At 37.6% G+C, this 19,439-nt stretch overlaps 1 protein-coding gene and 1 long non-coding RNA gene across 5 annotated transcripts; one reads left to right on the top strand and one right to left on the bottom strand.

Moving 5' to 3' along the window:
- Window positions 1-193: 193 nt before the first annotated feature.
- LOC106094155 (transmembrane protein 120 homolog) lies at window positions 194-19,215 on the top strand. 3 transcript variants are annotated; one of them, XM_013261350.2, is made up of 10 exons: window positions 194-377; window positions 602-683; window positions 1,276-1,637; window positions 1,728-1,846; window positions 15,202-15,331; window positions 15,459-15,598; window positions 18,035-18,252; window positions 18,317-18,543; window positions 18,745-18,897; window positions 18,984-19,215. In XM_013261350.2, exons 3-10 carry the CDS (start codon window positions 1,563-1,565, stop codon window positions 19,098-19,100), a joined length of 1,179 nt encoding a protein of 392 aa, XP_013116804.1. In that variant the 5' UTR covers window positions 194-377; window positions 602-683; window positions 1,276-1,562; the 3' UTR covers window positions 19,101-19,215. The 3 variants fall into 3 exon arrangements, with proteins under 3 accessions (XP_013116804.1, XP_013116803.1, XP_013116800.1); XM_013261349.2 differs by lacking the exon at window positions 602-683; XM_013261346.2 differs by lacking the exons at window positions 194-377; window positions 602-683 and adding an exon at window positions 815-903.
- On the bottom strand, window positions 580-2,277 carry LOC131996823 (uncharacterized). Of its 2 annotated transcripts, none has more exons than XR_009398022.1 (2): window positions 2,150-2,277; window positions 580-969 (listed from the first exon to the last, which is right to left on the bottom strand). It is a non-coding gene; the product is annotated as an uncharacterized LOC131996823 (long non-coding RNA). The 2 variants fall into 2 exon arrangements; XR_009398023.1 differs by lacking the exon at window positions 2,150-2,277 and adding an exon at window positions 1,869-2,118.
- Window positions 19,216-19,439: the final 224 nt, after the last annotated feature.

The following is a 19,439-nucleotide window of genomic DNA, read 5'->3' as shown; positions in this document are numbered from 1 at the left end:
CAACATTTTTAAAATAAGCTGCCGATAAATCTTCAAATGTGAACCCATAAAAATGTTTTTCGCAAACCAACAACATACTGACGCCGTCGCTTGTGGTGATTATAGCGCCTGTGAACTCTTTGGCAGAATCAAAGCAGCTGTTAGAAAGCAGCTAGGAGAAAATAAAAACACCGGCCATTCGTATACGTGAAAGAAAAAAAATACAGTTCATATGCATAGGGACAAAGAATTTGAAAAACCAATGCGTGGCAAGTTCGAGTGAATTGATTTTTGGGCTAATATCCCCCATAATAACTTTCGATATTTCCTCCCTCGGCCTCGGTTGTTGTGTTTTCTGTGAGTGTGAGAAGAGCGGTGCGGCGTTTGTGTTAATGCAAGTAAGCAAAGCTTTTTGTTCTTGTTGTTGCTCTCCCCTAGCTGCGTTTTATTTTCGGATGATTGCCATAGCGAGAGGTGAGAAGACAGGCACACCGTGACAAGAAAACCAACAAAATGCTGCTTTTGTTTTATCAATCTTGTACGAACTAACTTTTTTTTTTGTTAATCTAATCAAGCAAGCTACGCAAAAGTAATAAGAAATTTTTCGCCTCACTCTCCTCAGACATTCTCAGTCGGTTTTTATTTGCAAATCAACAGGGCGAAGTAAAGGAAAGTAGAAGCAGCAGCAGCGGCATTTGACAGTAGTAGGTACAATTGTTTTTCATTTGCTTAAAGGTACACCGCCACCATCCGATAGTTAGTTTCAACCAAGTGCACCGTTGGGGAATACATCGCAGCGCGCGTCTACTGCCCGGTTTTGGTTCGGTTCTATGTTCAATTCGCATCCAATAGAAGCGCAAAAATAGTATTGCTCGCCCGTCGATCATATTAAATTGTGTTGTGCGCGTTCAGGGGACGGACAAGGTAAAATACACAACATTGTTGGGTTGGGTGGTGATGTTGCAATGACAAATAGCGTAGCTCGAGCGACTGAAAAACAAAATTAGAGAATTTTCACGTTTTAATTCTATATCCCACTAATATGCACGTGTTGTAATATTACGTGGATCTATGCATGTGCGTGTGTGTGTGTGTGTCTGTGTCTCTCTGCTTGTGTTTAATAGTTGTATCTCTACTGTTTGTTTTTTCCATTTCTCTGTTCAACGCCACCTCCGCATGTCTAACGACGACAACCAATTGTTTTAACCAAAAATTCACTTACACATGCACTTTTGTGGGTACATTTGTGTGTGTGTGTTTTTTTTTTTTTTTTTTTGTTTTTGGAACACATCACAGGCAGATTATTCAACAAGCTACGTCGTCTTACCTACTAACTACATACATCCCCATACCCCCCGCCGAAAAAGTGATTAGTCTGCGATAAGTGGTGAGAGTTCAAGCCCCTCTTTCTGGGTTACATACCAACCGACCAACCAACCTACCTAACTACCAACAAAAAGCCCAGTCTGCTATTGGCTGGCTTTTGGAAGTGTGACACCTGCATTGACTAAGGTCAATTGGTTTTGTTTTTTATCGTCTCGTGTATTACGGTATTCTGCCCTGCCGCCGCCACGGGAAGAACTATGAGCAATAACAACAACATTGACACATTGGCCAATGAATGGGATGAACTCACTCGTGAGTTTGTGGACTTGGAGGTAAGCTGTCATCATTGACAACGTCATAGGGAATTGCAAATAGGTACCTAATTCCCATTTTTGCGTTTTACTTTTATCTCTCTCAAATAGGAATGCAACCGCAAATACATTGAGCTCTTGGAACAGCTACATTCCCATCAACACAAATGCTTCAATGAAATCAAACATCAACGATATCGTATGAATCAAATCAGTGCGTCTCTAAAGCAGTAAGTTACAAAAATAGTGAACCTTTATTTGTTTTCATTCGACTGTTTGCGTCCACTTTCCAATGTAGGTTAATTGAGGAAGTTTATATTGTAATGGCCTATGTGCTTTTAATGCAACTGAGCATTTATTCACGTTCTACGAATTTACAAACTGCTCAGACTTTCGCGTAAACACAATCGGTCGATAATTTCAGACCAGATTATAGATATTGAACAGAAATGTTATTAAATCGTATCAGCATTTGACTTTGTAGCGTAATTGTTGATAAAATATTCAGTTCAATTCGTTCCAGGTAACTTAACATTTTTATGAAACTTGGGCCGGCAATCTAACCAGTTTGCCTTGCCTTAGAAGCAGTAATTTCCAATATTACAGCTATTGAGATATCGCTAATATAATATTCTGATAATAGGTGTTATGCTATGTGTAAAACGCCAGACAATACTGAACTTCCAAAACGATTTATATATAGGCAATTCCCCTAGAACTAGTAGGAGTCCACAACAATTTCTTCATGTTCGTACCAATTAAATGCCGCTGCGTAAATCCGCTTTTTTTTTAAATACCGGTTTGGGTTATTGATTATTATCACGGTCGGCAATTACTTCCTCAGACTTTATAAGCCGTCTAGACTAGCTCTTAGTTTGTGTACGTATACTTTGGTATGGTCTTATATAGAATTATAATCCCCTCTATTCATTAGTTTCACGCTGAAATGATTGCTCTAAAAAGTTGATTAGCTTATAGGTATTACATGTATAAAACGGGTCCAATTATCATTTAATGCGACATTCACGTTGCAAAAATAGATCAGACAGATACTTCGGGAAGTGTGTAGTTAAGGAGTTTTTATTTATTTTTGTTGATATAACCACATTTGCATGTGGAGGTGGCAATCCCCGTCATACTCCTGTAGATAAGCAAGCTCGTTCCAGTCCAAAGGACCGATCGCCGCGGGAACAGGGTGGCCATTGGTTACTTAAAGGCGCCTATAACCCGCCTTGTCATATCGAGCATCATAGGCACTCAGTATTTGTGCAAGAGCCGGTGCCACCCGACCTCTCACTGAGACTCTCCGCTCGATACCGCTGAGTGTCCGCGACTGCCGTTGCAGCTACTTCGTTTGAGGCATTCCACTATGCGCAACCTGTGGACGCTGCTAAGCTTGTCGTAACAGCAATGAACACCACACAGATCAGACCTAAATGTTCCAGCCAGTGTGGTGCTCACAGCTATCCCGTGCCGGGATTATTGTTGGTGTAACAGTGTGCTATATCTTATCCATCCTAAATGGGTTCTGTCAAATATCCATATCAAGGACGCCTGCAACAAAAATTGTGTGCGTCCAGAATGATCTATAGAAAGTCGAGCAGAATTAGCTCACTGAACATCTAACCAGCCATTGTTGAGGTGTCGTGTGGTCTCTGGTTACAAGCGAGAAACACATATAGCGCGTTGTCTTCAATCTTAGCCCAGTAGGAATTGAGTCTACCGCATCTGCGGAGACGTAATTAAGCCAGAAGTACAATATTTTGCTGTGGGCGGCGCATGGATTCCAAAAGCGTCATTTGTTTGATAGATTTTCCCGAGTACCGCCTGACAAATTATTTAATCTAGAGCCAACTTCCCGTCACGAGGTAACTATGGGCACCCCACAGGTTGCAATCCCATGGCAGCCGGTTGTACGTACCGGATTGACCCAATGAAGTCCTTCATTGGCAAGGGCTGCCGCCTTAGTGTACAACACACTGCTACTACAACAATAACCACACAGGTTGCAACTTTCAGCTCCGATGTTGTTGGTCTTTATCGTTATCATGAGAAACTCAGGTGAAAGCTACAGGGCGCGCCCGAAGGTTCATGATAGTGAAATATTTCACACAAATACGAAGCCCGGCATAGGATGACTATAAGCACCACACAGTCTGGAACTTAGAGCTCCGACTGGGTGGTGTTCCTCGTCATCACAAGAAGCTTAGCTAGGAGTTACCGGTTCATATGTTGCGGATAGTAGAATGCTCCATGAGCTGTGGGTGCAACGGCAGTCGAGGACAATCAACGGTATCGAGCTGAGAGTCTCAGTGAGAGACCGTGCAGCACCGGCTCTTGCACAAATACTGAGTGCCTATGAAGCTTGATATGACAAGGCGAGTTATTGGCGCTTTAAATGGCTAAAACAACAACAACATGAAAACCACACAGTCTTAATCCCATGGCAGTCGGTTGCATGTACCGGATTGACCCGATGAATTCCTTCATCGGCAAGGGCTGCCGCCTCAGTGTACCACACACTGCTACTACAACAACAACAACCCCACAGTCTGGACCTTAAAGCTTCGATCCGTGTGATGTTCATCGTCATTACGAGAGGCTTAGCTAGGAGCTACCGTGTGGAAAGCCCCATAAAGAGTAGTTGGAACTGTAATCACAGACGGTCAGCGGTCAATCCCATGGCAGCCGATTGTACGTACCGGATTGACCCGATGGAGTTCTTCATCGGCAAGGGCTGCCGCCTCACTTTATAACACACTGCTACAACAACAACAACAACTACAACAATCAGCGGTATCGAGTTTCAGGAAGAGCCCGGGTGGCAACGGCTCTTGCTTAAATACTGTTTGGCTATGATGGTCGATATGACAAATCATGCTATTAGCGCCTTCAAATAATCAATGGCCATATCGTTCCCGCGGCGATCGGCCCTATGAACCGGAACGAGCTTCTAAAGAAAGCTAAAAGAGCTTGACGAGCTACCTCCACATGGAAAAGTGGATACTTCCACAACAACCGAGTTAGATTGTGAAGCAATGAACCGCTCGATCTAGATCCGAGATGGGCAAATGTCCGCCTATGACGCTGAACGCCTAGGTTTGAATCCTGGCGAGACTGCCCTTCTAAAGCTGACGACATTTGTGAGGTACTATGCAATATAAAAACTTCTCCCCAAGAGGTGTTGAACTGCGTCACGCCGTTCGGACTAGGCTATAAAAGGAGCCCCCTTACCGTTGAATCGGTCTTCCGTTATATCATCTTTTCTGCTGGACTTGAGTGACCAGATCAATACCGGCAATTAAGTTACATTGCTTTTATGCTGTAAGCATAAATTCTGCTTATGTTCGTTGAACACCTTATGGATTTCCTGACTTAGTTCAGTAGGATAGAAGCGAGAAAACCAATCGCGTTCCTCTTCGAGTTCCCCTACCAGAGCTGGAAAATTTGGCATCGCCTGCAATATTCGACCGACTGGTATAAAGCAAGCGAATGTGTTGTGTTAATAATGACTTCTGTTACGACCTCCAATATCTACATCCGAATCTGTCGATAACCGGACCTGCAGTATGCAATTATGAAGAAGCATTTAAATTAGTAGAGTGCAATATGCTGACGATGTTGAAGCACACTATGTGCTGCATCATGTTCTTAGTACATACGTAAGTGCAAATTGCCAGTGTGGCGTAGTTGTGAAGTTTCGTAAAAGGTTCCAAAAAATATGTTTTATTTTTTTTTAGTTTTTTTATTTTCAACACTTCCCAACTCAATTAATTTTGAGGAAACAAGTGTGAGAATATTTTGAAATTACATGCCATTGGGAAATAAATTTTGATGTGTTAATATGAAGGTTAAACAATGTGGATATAGAACCGAAATTCATGCCATTTGGCACGTATGAGTCATTAGCATTAATGAAAGAAAGATTGTAATAGCCAATTTCATGGATAAGGAGGTGATTTTGCAAATGCCATGTCCATATGAAAACACTTTAAATAGCAAACTAATGAAACGCGATTACTACATCACTTTCAATAGCTGAGTCATACACCTTCCTTATCGAAAAACTCATGGGTGAAACATCAAATACACAAAATCGATGTAGTATTGAATCTTTTTATAGTTTGGGTTAAAACAGGCGCAAAACAAATAGAGAGAATATAAAACATTGACAGGGAAATGATAACAAAAAGTCAAGTTTATAGTGAACCCCTTATTAAACCAGATCTGATCAAAGGCTTTACAATAAAGCGGAATAAAGATGTTCTCCTTAGGGAGATTTGCATAAAGTTGTCGATTTCAAGTGTATTCCATTAAAACTGGTATCTGTTTTTAGAAGTTTTAGGATTTAAATGTTGATTTTTTTTTTTAATTATTTGCAAAACATTTTAAAGGTTTTTTTTAATGATTACCTCTTTTGTTTTCCTAAAATGCTAGGAATACAAAATGACGTTTTGAATAACTTAAATAGAGTGGGATAGATGGACACATTAAACGTATCAGTTAGCCAGTTTACCTTCTGGCTACTGCTCTAACCAGTGTAGCAGATTAACTTCTTAATTAAAGAAATGACACTCGCAACGCTTCTATTACCGGTCTCATAGTATTGGGTTCAATAAAACTTTGAAGGTGTTTAACTATGTGCTAACCAATTATTTTGGTTCTGCCAATGTTATCCCAATAACATTCATTATGGCATTTTATAGTTTTATAGTTTAGAATATCTTTCTTGGAAAAATAAATTTATACGTAAAAGACTTTCTCTTATCGAAAAAAACAACTTTATCCCAATTTATAGAAATAAAATTTAAAAAAAAAAAATTTAAGGAATTAAATTTTTCACTTTTCAAGTTTTTTGCCTGCTAGGGCGAAGATGATTAAATTTTACAATTTTTGTTTGTTTCTCTTTCGAGACGAGCTCAATGATCGAAGATGCAAATGAATGGAAAATGAAAGCCAAAGATAGCAACACACACCAACCACTATGGGACGCGTTTCTTCTTAGGTTAGAAGACTTTTCAACCATATTAGGTGTGATGGCTTCAAGGGCCGTGCGTTGGTATGCTGTATTTCAATCGTATTAATAGCGAAAACGCATCTATGATACAATTACCACATTTACCACGCTCGCCAACCCTGTCTACTGGCTGTACTTTTTCCCAATGCATGTATTTTTGTGTAATGACAGACATTCTTTCTGGGCAAATTACACTTCTTCCGTGCTACACATGATTTTGTGCATCTGTTGGAAGTTTTATTAAAGGCTTCGAACGCTGGACAACGGCGGCTCTCACTGTTGCTCCGTGTACCCTGGTTCGAATCCCGGCCGGGCTCTGCCGAACCTCTTTACTTTTCAAGTTTTTCCCTAATTTTCAGAAATGCCAGATCTCGGAGATGGGTGGTGCGATTTAAGCGAAACAAAAATTTTGGTATTCAAATTTCGGATGGGGTACATAGGGAGACGCCCCACCCCAAAACCTACCAAATATATATATATATACACCAATCACGACAATATGGGACTCAAATGAAAAGTATTTAAGATTAGAAAACGTATATGATATCCAGTTGTCGGATCAAGTGTTTGCGGGACCACCCCAACCCCAAAACACCCCTAAATTGGACATATTTACCGATCATGGCAATATGGGACTCAAATCAATGGTATTTACGAGTAGAATACGAATTTGATATCCAAATGTGGGACCAATTTGAAGGGATCCACCCCTTCCCCAAACATGGCTTATTTACTGACCATGTCAATATTGGGCTTAAATAAAAGCTATTTGAGTGTAAAAACGAATCTGATATCCAAATGTGGGACCAAGTGTTTAGGGGGCCGCCCCTCCTCAAAAACATGCCCCAAAGAGAACAAATTTACGACCATATCAATATGCGGCTCAAATGAAAGGTTTTTGGGAGATAAGCACGAATCTGATATCAATATTCGGGAAAAAATTTCTATGGGGCCACACCACCCCCACAACACCACCCAAATAGGAAGTATTTGCTGACCATTGCAATATGGGGCTCAAATAAGAGGTATTTTAGAGTAGAACACAAATCTGATATATGTTTTCAAGGCCGAGTCACTGAGTGGCCGCCCCATCCCCCAATTCGATCATGTTTGCCTACTATGGAAATATGGGTCTCAAATGAAAGGTATTTGGGAGTAGACCTCGAATCAGATATCAACATTAGGGATCAACTGTCTAGAGGAAGTCCCAACACCATAAAATCCCCAAATAGGACGTAATTGCTCACCGAGACAATTTGGGTCTTCATGACAGTGGAGCTCGCTATTGATAGTTTTTGGGGCACATACCCCAAACCGGACATATTTGCTGACTTTTGCAATAAGGGGCTTAAATGAAAGGTATTTGAGATTAGAAAACGAATTTGATATCTGACTTCGAGGCCAATGCCAATATTGGGTTCAAATAAATGATATATAGTTACATGAGAATAGAGCACGTAGCTGTTGTTTTTTCAGGGCTTAGTGTTGGGGGGACCACCCCACTTCCCAAAACACCCCTAAATCGGGCATATTTACGACCATGTCAATGTGGGGCTCATATGAAATTGATACCCAATTTCGGGATCAATTTTTGGGGAGTCTACGCCTTTCTCAAAATAGACCACAAACAGCAATTTTTTACTCACCATCGCAAAATGGGGCTCAAATAAAGGTATTTGGGAGTTGAATACAAATATCCAACTGTGGGACTAAGTATTTGGGGCACCTCTCTTTCCCCAAAAACCCCCCAAAGGTTAACAATTTGCCAACCATGCCATTATGTGGCTCAAATAAAAGGTATTTGAGATTGGAAAACTAATTTGATATACAATTTCGGGGCCAAGTGTTTGGGGGGACGCCTCACCCTATATACTCTACTTAAAACAATGGCATTTAGGGGGCCACCTTACCCCCGTAAACACTCCCAAATCGGACATCATGAGAATATTAAGCGGAAATAAAGTCTTTTTAAAATGACATTAAACCCACCGAGCGAATTCGTGGTCCAATAAAGATCATATGTCTAATTCAGATAAAGGCACTTATATTGTTAGTCAAGCGATATGCATATATTGTACTTTTTCGTAGTAAGGCATTTCACTAAAAGCTCTTTTTTGTCGAAAATAAATATTCAAAGGATAATTTTGTTCCATATAAAGTTTCAGCTAGTTTCCTATAGAAATGCAATTTTGACAAAATTTCCTATAGAAATGCAATTTTGACAAAATTTCCTATAGAAATGAAATTTTGACAAAATTTCCTATAGAAATAAAATTTTGACAAAATTTCCCATAGAAATGAAATTGTGACAAAATTTCCTATAGAAATGAAATTTTGACAAAATTTCCTATAGAAATGAAATTTTGACAAAATTTCCTATAGAAATGAAATTTTGACAAAATATCCTATTGAAATGAAATTTTGACAAAATTTCCTATAGAAATGAAATTTTGACAAAATTTCCTATAGAAATGAAATTTTGACAAAATTTCCTATAGAAATGAAACTTTGACAAAATTTCCTATAGAAATGAAATTTTGACAAAATTTCCTATAGAAATTAAATTTTGACAAAATTTCCTATAGAAATGAAATTTTGACAAAATTTCCTATAGAAATGAAATTTTGACAAAATTTCCTATAGAAATTCCTATAGAAATGAAATTTTGACAAAAATTCTATAGAAATGAAATTTTGACAAAATTTCCTATAGAAATGTAATTTTGACAAAATTTCCTATAGAAATGAAATTTTGACAAAATTTCCTATAGAAATGAAATTTTGACAAAATTTCCTATAGAAATGAAATTTTGCAAAATTTCCTATAGAAATGAAATTTTGACAAAATTTTCTATAAAAAGGAAACTTTGATAAAATTTTCTATGGAAATAAAATTTTGTCAAAATTTCCTAAAAATATAAAATTGTCAATATTGTATTCAATGGAATGATTTATGGCGATGCTTTGCTTCTTTCTTTTGCGTAAACAATTTGTTTGGCTGCAAAGTCAATTTTAATAGCATTTATCAATATAAGACATCTTTATTATGTCACGCGATCCCAATAGCAAGAACAATTTTCTATTCTAAGAACCACATACACATAGGTATCAAAAGTACAAATCTTAGGAAAAAAGATAGACGATGAATTTATAAATATGTGTGTAAACATATACATACATGTAATTTCGGTTAGTCCGAACATCCACATGCTGTTGAGCATTCTTTGACCATCGTATGCGCATATTGGGTGAAGTTTTGGGTTCTTATCAGGTATTTGCCGAGCAGCAATTAACAATATAATCTATAATAGAGAGCTGTTGATAATCAGCCATATTTCATATACATACACATATAAGACGGCCCACCCTTATATACACTTAAAATTGCATCAAAATCATATTTCATAACTTATGACAAAATTCTATAAAAAAACCTGTGATAATGAATGAAAATACTTTCTATAAAAAACAAATGTGCGACAGACACAACACATATAGTGATGGGTCGTTCAAGCGCAGTGGTCGATGGGAAATTTTGTCTTTGATTTTAATTTCTCAAACTATTCATTTAAATTCCATACAATTTTTATTCAAAATAAACCTTCATTGGCGATTCAAGTTTGCTTTTTTAATTTCTTCTTTTTTTATAGATAGCACTTTTTGATAAAATCTACAAAAACACAGCTACAGGGAAAATTGATAAATTCGAATATGTTCTCAACATGCTACAATCAACAATTAGTACCTTATCAATTTTATGGACAGCGCCAGAATTTAATGTATGGCTTTTAATATTGTTCATTTTCTGGATGGATACACATTTAATTATTTTCACCATGTCAATTTTATGGGGGACTGACTGCCTCCTTCGTTGTGGACTTCTTCACCTTTGCTTTTTTTATAGACCCCTCAAATGTGCACCGTGTAGATAGAGTCCAACAGTGGAGTGAACACCGCCGCTCGCTTATCTTGGACAAGAAGTAATGATATGGACATATGTACAACTACCTGTATGTGTGTGTTGTATGAAAAAAAACGCCAACAAATTCAATGTTCAAATTTCAAAGATATAAAAAAGCTAGCGGTCTTATGGTATGGTATGGCCAATTAGCCTGTGTTAAGGTGCGAAAGTTCACAACGGCTCCAAACATTTCTAACAACCATTAAAATTCGACATCAAAGCTCAATAGAAGCCATGGCGGCGTCGGTGGCGACGATATGTCACCCAATGCCTTGTTTACTATGGACTCATATAACAATTGTTATAAATATGTTAACATTAGCCAATGTGTTATGATAAAGAACGCAGCCCACGGGTATACTGGGTGGAAGTGACAAACGGGAAAATACTAACTCTGCTACAAACAAACGGCGGGTACAAGGTTCATGTTGTGATAGTTTATTGAAAACAAAATGTCAACATTTTATTTCTATTAGAATTAGATAAAAAATCACTTTGGAGATTTTGTGAGATTGATACATTTATATTAGAAAATTTTTGAACAATTTCATTTCCATGAGAAATGTTGTCAAAATCTCATTTCTATGGGAAATTTTGTCAAAATTTATAAAATTTTATAAGAAATTGTGTCCAAATTCGGAAATTTTGTCAACATTTCTTTTCCAAAAGAATTTTTGTAATAGTTTCATTTCTATAGGAAATTATTTTAAATTTTCATTTCTGTAGAAAATCTTGACAAAATTTCATTTCTGTGGGATATTTTGTTTAAATTTCATTTCGATGGAAATTTTTCAAAATTTCATTACAATAGGAAATTTTGTCAAATTGCACCCATATAAGAAATTTTGTCAAAATTTCATTTCAATTTTTGTTTGTTTCTCTTTCGGGACGAGCTGGATGATCGAAGATGCAAATGGAAAAGGAAAGCTAAAGATAGCAACACACACCAACCACTATGGGATGCGTTTCGTCTTTGGTTAGAAGACTTCTCAACATATTAGGTGTGATGGCTTCAAGGGCCGTGTTGTATTTGATTCTTATTAATAGCGAAAACGCAGCTATGGTACAATTACCACATGAAACACGCTCGAAAACCCTGTCTATTAGCTGTACTTTTTCCCAATGCATGTATTTTTGTGTAATGACAGACATTTTGTCTGTGACAAATGACACTTATTCCGTACTACACACAATTTTGTGCATCTGTTGGAAGTTGTATTGTATTGTATTATTGTATTTCATTTCTATAAGAAATTGTGTCCAAATTTCATTTCTATAGGAAGTTTTGTCAAAATGTCATTTCTATAGGAAATTTTTTTAAAATTTAATTTTTTTGGAAAATTTTGTTAAAATTTCATTTTTATAAAAATTTTGTCAAATTTTCATTTCTATAAGAAATTTTTTCAAAATTTCATTTCAATTGAAAATTTTGTCAAAATTTCATTTCTATAGGAAATTTTGACAAAATCTCATTTCTATAAGAAATTTTGTCAAAATTTCATTTCTATAGGAAATTTTGTCAAAATTTCATTTCTATAGAGGAAATGTTGTCAAAATTTCATTTCTATAGGAAATTTTGCCAAAATTTAATTTTTAAAGGAAATTTTGTCAAATTTTCATTTCTATAGGAAATTTTGACAAAATCTCATTTCTATAGGAAATTTTGTCAAAATTTCATTTCTATAGGAAATTTTGTCAAATTTTCATTTCTATAGGAAATTTTGTCAAAATTTCATTTCTATAGGAAATTTTGGCAATATTTCATTTCTATAGGAAATTTTGTCAAAATTTCATTTCTTTAGGAAATTTTGTCAAAATTTCATTTCTATAGGAAATTTTGTCAAAATTTCTTTAGGAAATTATGTCAAAATTTCATTTCTATAGGAAATTTTGTCAAAATTTCATTTCTATAGGAAATTTTGTCAAAATTTCATTTCTATAGGAAATTTTGTAAAAATTTTATTTCTATAGGAAATTTTGTAAAAATTTTATTTCTATAGGAAATTTTGTCAAAATTTCATTTCAGTAGGAAATTTTGTCAAAATTTAATTTCAGTAGGAAATTTTATCAAAATTTCATTTCAATACGAAATTTTGTCAAAATTTCATTTCTATAGGAAATTTTGTCAAAATTTCATTTCTATAGAGGAAATTTTGTCAAAATGTCATTTCTATAGAGGAAATTTTGTCAAAATTTCCTTTCCATATTCGGTCCGATTTGGCTGAAATTTCGCATGACGTGTTATGTTATGATTTCGAACAACTGTGCCAAATATGGTTAAAATCGATCTATAACCTGGTATAGCTGCCATTTAAACCGATCTGGGATCTTGACTTCTTGAGCCTCCAGAGGGCGTAATTATTATCCGATTTGGTTGAAATTTTGTACAACGGCTTTTCCCATGACTTTCAACATGCGTGTTAAATATGGTCCGAATCGGTCTATATACTGATAAAGCTACCATATAAACGGATCTCTCTATTTTACTTCTTTGCCTAAAAAGAGATATCGGGAAAAGAACTCGACATATGCGCTTTATGGTGGAGTGTATATAAGATTCGGCCCGGTCGAACTTAGCACACTTTTACTTGTTAATGAAAATTTTGTCAAAATTTCATTTCTATGGATAGTTTTGTCAAAACTTAAGTTCTTTAGGAAAGTTTGCCCAATCTACTTTGTCTATAGATTTTTTTTTAAATATATTTGTGCATCGCATTTTGTTTACAACATCAGACCTTAATGCTGTTGTTTATACTGCGACGAGAGTACATGTTGAACTTTGCACTTTTATTTTGTTAACGAGAAACCGGTACAACAATCAAAAGGCAGCACAAAAAAGGCGGCATCCAGCCAGCCATACGAAATTTTTATTTCGGTTGAACAACCTGAAACGTAAACAAATGAAATCACTGTGTAGAGTATAGTGGTTGATTAAAAAACATGTTCATCAATTAGTGAGGGTTTAAGAGGTTTTTGTTAAGGTTGTTTTTATTTTTAGAGTAAGATTGGGATATTTGGATCCCTCAGAGATTAAGTCAATGTTTGAGTTTTAGCTTGTATTAAGCGTTTCACAATAGGTACGTAGAGAACACGTTAAGATAGACCGGAACAATATCTGGATCAGGATTTTCGGCAATGAGATTAGCAGTACATGTTCTATTAATTATAAGGTATCAAATTTCTCATATCTCCCCTTTAGAGTATTCCTCATCAGATATAATACACTTGTGTCGGTGTATTTTTCAATCCTAGTTGTTGTTGTTGTACCACATATTCATGTGGAGGTGGCGATCCTCGTCAAAGCTCCTGTAGGTAAGCAAGCTTGTTCCGGTCCAAAGGACCGATCGCCGCGGGAACGTTTTGAACGTTGGCTATTTAAAGGTGTCAGTAACTCGCCTTGTCATATCAAGCATCATAGGCACGACACCTCTTTTGATAGAAGTTTTACTTGGCATAGTACCTCACAAATGTTGCCAGCATTAGGAGGGGAAAACCACCGCTGGACATTTTTTTGATGGTCTCGCCAGGATTCGAACCCAGGCGTTCAGTGTCATAGGCAGACATGCTAACCTCTGCGCTACGGTGGCCTCCGATTTTAAAATTATCCGTATGTTTGTCGAAAGCACGCTAACTTTCGAAGGAGTAAAGCTAGCCGCTTTAAATTTTGCACAAATACTTCTAATAAGTGTAGGTCGGTTGGGATTGTAAATGGACCATATCGATCCACGTTTTGATATAGCTGCCATATAAACCGATCTTGGATCTTGACTTCTTGAGCCACTACAGGGCGCATTTTCTATCCGATTTGACTGAAATTTTGCACGACGTGTTTCGTTATGACTTCCAACAACTGTGCCAAGTATAGTTCAAATCAGTCCATAACCTGATACAGTTGCCATATAAACCGATCTTGACTTCTTGAGCCACTAGAGGACGGACTTCTTATCCGATTTGGCTAAAATTTTGCATGAGGTGTTTTGTTATGATTTTCAACAACTGTGCCAAGTATGGTTGAAATCGGTCCATAACCTGATATAGCTGTCATATAAACCGATCTGGGGTCTTGATTTCTTGAGCCTTAAGAGGGCGCAAATCCTATCCGATTTCGCTAAAATTTTGCACGACGTGTTTCGTTATGACTTTCGACAACTGTGCTAAGTATGGTTCAAATCGGTCCATAACCTGATATAGCTGCCATATAAACCGATCTGGGATCTTGACTTCTTGAGACTCTATAGGGCGCAATTATTTTCTGATTTGGGTAAAATTTGGTTTAACGGCTTCTCCTATGACATTCAACATACGCGTCAAATACGGTCTGAATCGGTCTATAAGCTAATACAGCCCCCTTATAAAACGATCTTCCTATTTTACTTTTTCAGCCCCTAAAGGGCGAAATCCTTATACGATTTAGCTGAAAATTTTCACAATGATTTCTACTGTGGTCTCCAACATTCATAACTTGTTCAAGGTAAAAAGTGCACACATTTGAAGGATATTCATTGAGATGTAAAATTTTAACATTTTGTTAGAATTATATTTTTTTTTTCTATGGAATTTTATTAAATAATTATTTTCCATATAAACCTTTTTTGTTTTCAATTTCAGATTTAAAAACACTCAATCAGAAGAAGAAAAACAAAAAGTTGCTGAATTGCAGAAAAACACTCTGAAACGTAAAGCACAACTGTATGAAATAGAACAGTCATTACCCGCAAAGTCTGGACGTTACCTGAGAGTAAGTATTCGAGATACCCATCCATTCACAAATTGGGATAGGTCATGCTGAAACGGGACTAACAATAAATATTATGTTATAAGCTAGGTGCATACATGTATTGATAATGGCTTCTGTCTGTTTTTAGATTATACTCGGCGATGTCAATGTCTCGATTCTCAACAGAAACGACAAAGTACGTTACAAAGATGACTATGAGAAATTCAAATTGATTCTCAATGTGATTGGTCTACTCTTGGCATTTTTGAATTTAATATTCAATTATAGGTAAGTGATTTAGAGGAAAAAAATGAATTAGAAATTCGTTCTAAAACGAAAAGTAAGGCGTTAGATACGACGCAATATGTCATATCGGAGGACCGGTTTATATGGCAGCTATATAATGCTTAAGATCAGTGGTGGGCAAATACGCACACACTATTGTTCAGTAGTGTTTACGCGAGCTAGAACATAAATCCATAAAAGGCGATGGTCTTGGGGATTTTGAATCCTTTCCTACGTAGTTTTAGAAGCAATAACAGAACTTATGATGTTGTTGTAGCCACATTTATAAGTGGAGGCAGCGATCCTCGCCAAGCTCCATAGGTGACCAAGCTCCATAGGTGCTCGGTCCATAGGAAAGATCGCCGCGGTAACATTATGAACGTTGGTTATTTAAAGGCGCCAATAACTCGCCTTGTCATATCGAGTATCAAAGGCACTCAGTATTTAAGCAAGAGCCGCTACCCTTCGACCTCTCCCCTCGATATGGGTGATTCTCAGCGACTGCAATTAAAGCTACTTTGTATACGAAGCATTCCACTATCCGTAACCTGTGGACGCCAATAACTCGTCTTGTCATATAGAGCATTATAGGCACCCAGTATTTAGGCCAAATCCGGTGTCGTACAGCCTCTTGCTGAAACCCTCCACTCGATACTGCTGAATGCCCGGTATCTCGCAGCTAAGGTTCTCGTACTGGTGATGAACACCACACAGATTGAAGCTCAAAGTTCCAGCCTGTGTGGTGCTCTCAGTTATCCCGTGCTGGGAGACTGATCTTGTCAGAACTTTTCATGCGAAGTATCAGTTAAGAATAACTCCTACAAGCTCTCAAGATTTTAAAACAGGAGATTGGTTACATGGGAGCCACATATATCAGAAAATTAGATAACACTTGCGTCATTTAGGGGTTCAAGAAATCAAATTGGGAGTGAAGGTTATATGGAAGCTATAACTGAATATGCATCGATTTACCGCGCCGGGATTACTAAGAGCGCCACATGGACTGGAACTTTCAGCCCCGATCTGTGTGGTGTTCATCGTTGTCATGAGAAGCTTAAGTGGGAACTTCTGGGCGCGTCCACTGGTTGCGGATGGTGGAATACGGAGTAATTGTAATTCCAGCCGCTGACATTCAGCAGTATCGATTGGAGGGTTTCAGAAAGAGGCCGTGCGATAACGGATCTGGCCTAAATACTGGGTGCCTACGATGCTCAATGTGACAAGGCTAGTCATTGACGCCATTAAATAATCAATGGCCTCCCTGTTTCCGCGGCAATCGGTCCTTTGGACCGGAACGAGCTTGCTCTCCTAAAGGAGCTTGACAAGGATCGCAATCTCCAAATGAAAATGTGGTTACAACAACAGCAACCCTAACCTAAACTACATGCCCAGCGAAATGAACGAATCTAACACCAGAGTCAATAGGAACCGTTCCAATTGAAGCGTTCAGATTTCTGAAAGTAAACCTGGGGACCACGGCCAGATTTGAATAATGTCTGAATGAATCAATCTGTACACTAACAGCGATTGTGATTCCAACAACAATAAGAAGAATTTGTTTCAATGTCCAGCCGCTGTGCTTTCGACAGACAGACGGACGAGCAGGACCAGATTACCTGAAATGTCATGAAGATCAAGAATATATATTTTAGGGGTGCTTAGACCAACATTTCATGGTAAAACGTCAAAGGGAATGACGAAATTAGTATAGCCCCTATACCTTTACCTTGAACACTGGTGGCTACCGTAGCTCAGAGGTTAGCATGTCCGCATATGACGCTGATCGCCTGGGTTCGAATCCTGGCGAAACCATCAGAAAAAATTTTCAGCGATGGTTTTCCCCTCCTAATGCTGGCAACATTTGTGAGGTACTATGCCATGTAAAACTTCTCTCCAAAGAGGTTTCGCCCTGCGGCACGCCGTTCGGACTCGGCTATAAAAGGAGGTTCCCTATCATTGAGCTTAAACTTGAATCGGACTGCACTCATTGATATGTGAGAAGTTTGCCCCTGTTCCTTAGTGGAGTGTTCATGGGCAAAATTTGCAAATTTGCCTTTGTACCATTTGGTATAGTAGCCAGGTAAAAATTTCTCCACAATGAGGTATCGCACTGCGGCACGCCATTTGGACTCGGCTATAAAAAAGAAGGTTCCTTATCATTGAGCTTAAAAAGCTTGAGAAGTTTGCCCCTGTCCCTGACCTTTTCCTTTTAGAAACACATTCTCTCGCATTTCTAAAGAACTCGGGCCAATCCCATGGCAGCCGGTTGTACATACCGGATTGACCCGATGAATTCCTTCATCGGCAAGGCCTGCCGCCTCAATGTACAACCCACTGCTACTACAACAATATCGTGTGGAAATCTCAATAATTCTTATCTTCTAAGTTTGCTGAAGGCCTTTTTCCGTACTAACCAATTACATTTTTTGTTGTTTTCAGGGCCCTGGAGTTGTCTTACATATTTTTGTTGGTGTGGTATTATTGCACATTAACCATTCGTGAATCGATATTGAAAGTAAATGGATCACGTATTAAAGGATGGTGGCGGGCCCATCACTTTATATCTACTGTGGCTGCTGGAGTCCTATTGGTTTGGCCCCAAGGCGAACATTGGCAATTGTTCCGCAATCAATTTATGTACTTCAATGCCTACATCAGTAAATAGTCGCTGTAAAATCTTTAAACAGTTTTAAATCAAAATTCGTATCTTTGTTTTTGTAGGTGTGGTCCAATATTTGCAATTCGGCTATCAAAAAGGTCTTTTGTATCGTCTCAAAGCTTTGGGTGAACGTCACAACATGGACATAACCATTGAGGGTTTTCATTCATGGATGTGGAGAGGCTTAAGCTTTTTATTGCCCTTCTTGTTTATGGGTTATGCCTTCCAGGCCTATAATGCTTATACATTGTATGAAATATCCAATTATGTTCCAGGTGCGCCATGGCATGTAAGTAGAGGGCATGAGATTGAATTGAAAATTTTTATTCGAGGTATATGATAAAAAGGTTTTGGTATTATTTGGAATAGGTAGCCTACCATTAAGGTGTGTCTTTAAACACACCTTTATTGTGGGAACCTATCTATAGGTCTTTGAATGATGCAATTTTATTTGTGGCTAAAAGAACTCCAATCATTTCTACCTTTTCAGGTTTCGGTTATGAGCGGCTTATTCTCTTTGTTGTTTATTGGAAACATAACCACCACATTATTGGTGGTACCCGAAAAGATTCGTGAACGTGCCAAAGAACGCTATCGTCTGTTGAGCATGGGCAAATCCATGAAGCTGAGAAAACAAATGAGAGTATGTGGACTTTTTTTATTTTGTATTTAATTGCAAAAAACAGCCTGACTAACTTTTTCCTCTTTTTCTCATTGACCATATTACAGAATAGCATGAGTGAATCGGAAAACTCCTCAACGCATACCAGCCCAGCATCTTCGCCAGTAACGGAGAAAGGTGACAAAAAAACACCAGGTTCTCCAGCAGAAAAGAAGTTGAAATAGTTTTTAAAAGACATTTCGAAAGAGAAAAGAAGGAATTTTTGTAAAGAATTTCTTTGCCATATTCCACACATGAAGAGGAATATAAAGCGCATAAAAGAAGAAAAAAATTGAAAAAGGAAGAGAAAAAGAAAATTTATGAATTTCTAGACTAGAAACTAACCTACCGAAAACTAGCAGCAACAAAACAACCAACATTTTCAGGACAACCTTCAACTTTTAAAAGTCATACACCGACAGACACACTCTTACCCTAGAACATGTAGTGTAGTCGTCTCCATATGAAAGACCTCCCCCAAAACACGAGATGTTCGATAAATGTTCCTTTTGATCTTTTATTTT

Source organism: Stomoxys calcitrans, chromosome 4 (assembly GCF_963082655.1).
Source record: "Stomoxys calcitrans chromosome 4, idStoCalc2.1, whole genome shotgun sequence".
In the NCBI taxonomy this organism is placed as follows: domain Eukaryota; kingdom Metazoa; phylum Arthropoda; class Insecta; order Diptera; family Muscidae; genus Stomoxys; species Stomoxys calcitrans.
This window is presented reverse-complemented; position numbering and strand designations above follow the sequence as displayed.

Coding starts and splice junctions, on each gene's coding strand:
- LOC106094155 (XM_013261349.2), top strand. CDS start 1,563: ATGAGCAATAACAACAACATTGACACATTGGCCAATGAATGGGATGAA. Junction 15,599..18,034: donor AATTTAATATTCAATTATAG/GTAAGTGATTTA, acceptor TGTTGTTTTCAG/GGCCCTGGAGTTGTCTTACA. Junction 18,898..18,983: donor AGCTGAGAAAACAAATGAGA/GTATGTGGACTT, acceptor ACCATATTACAG/AATAGCATGAGTGAATCGGA.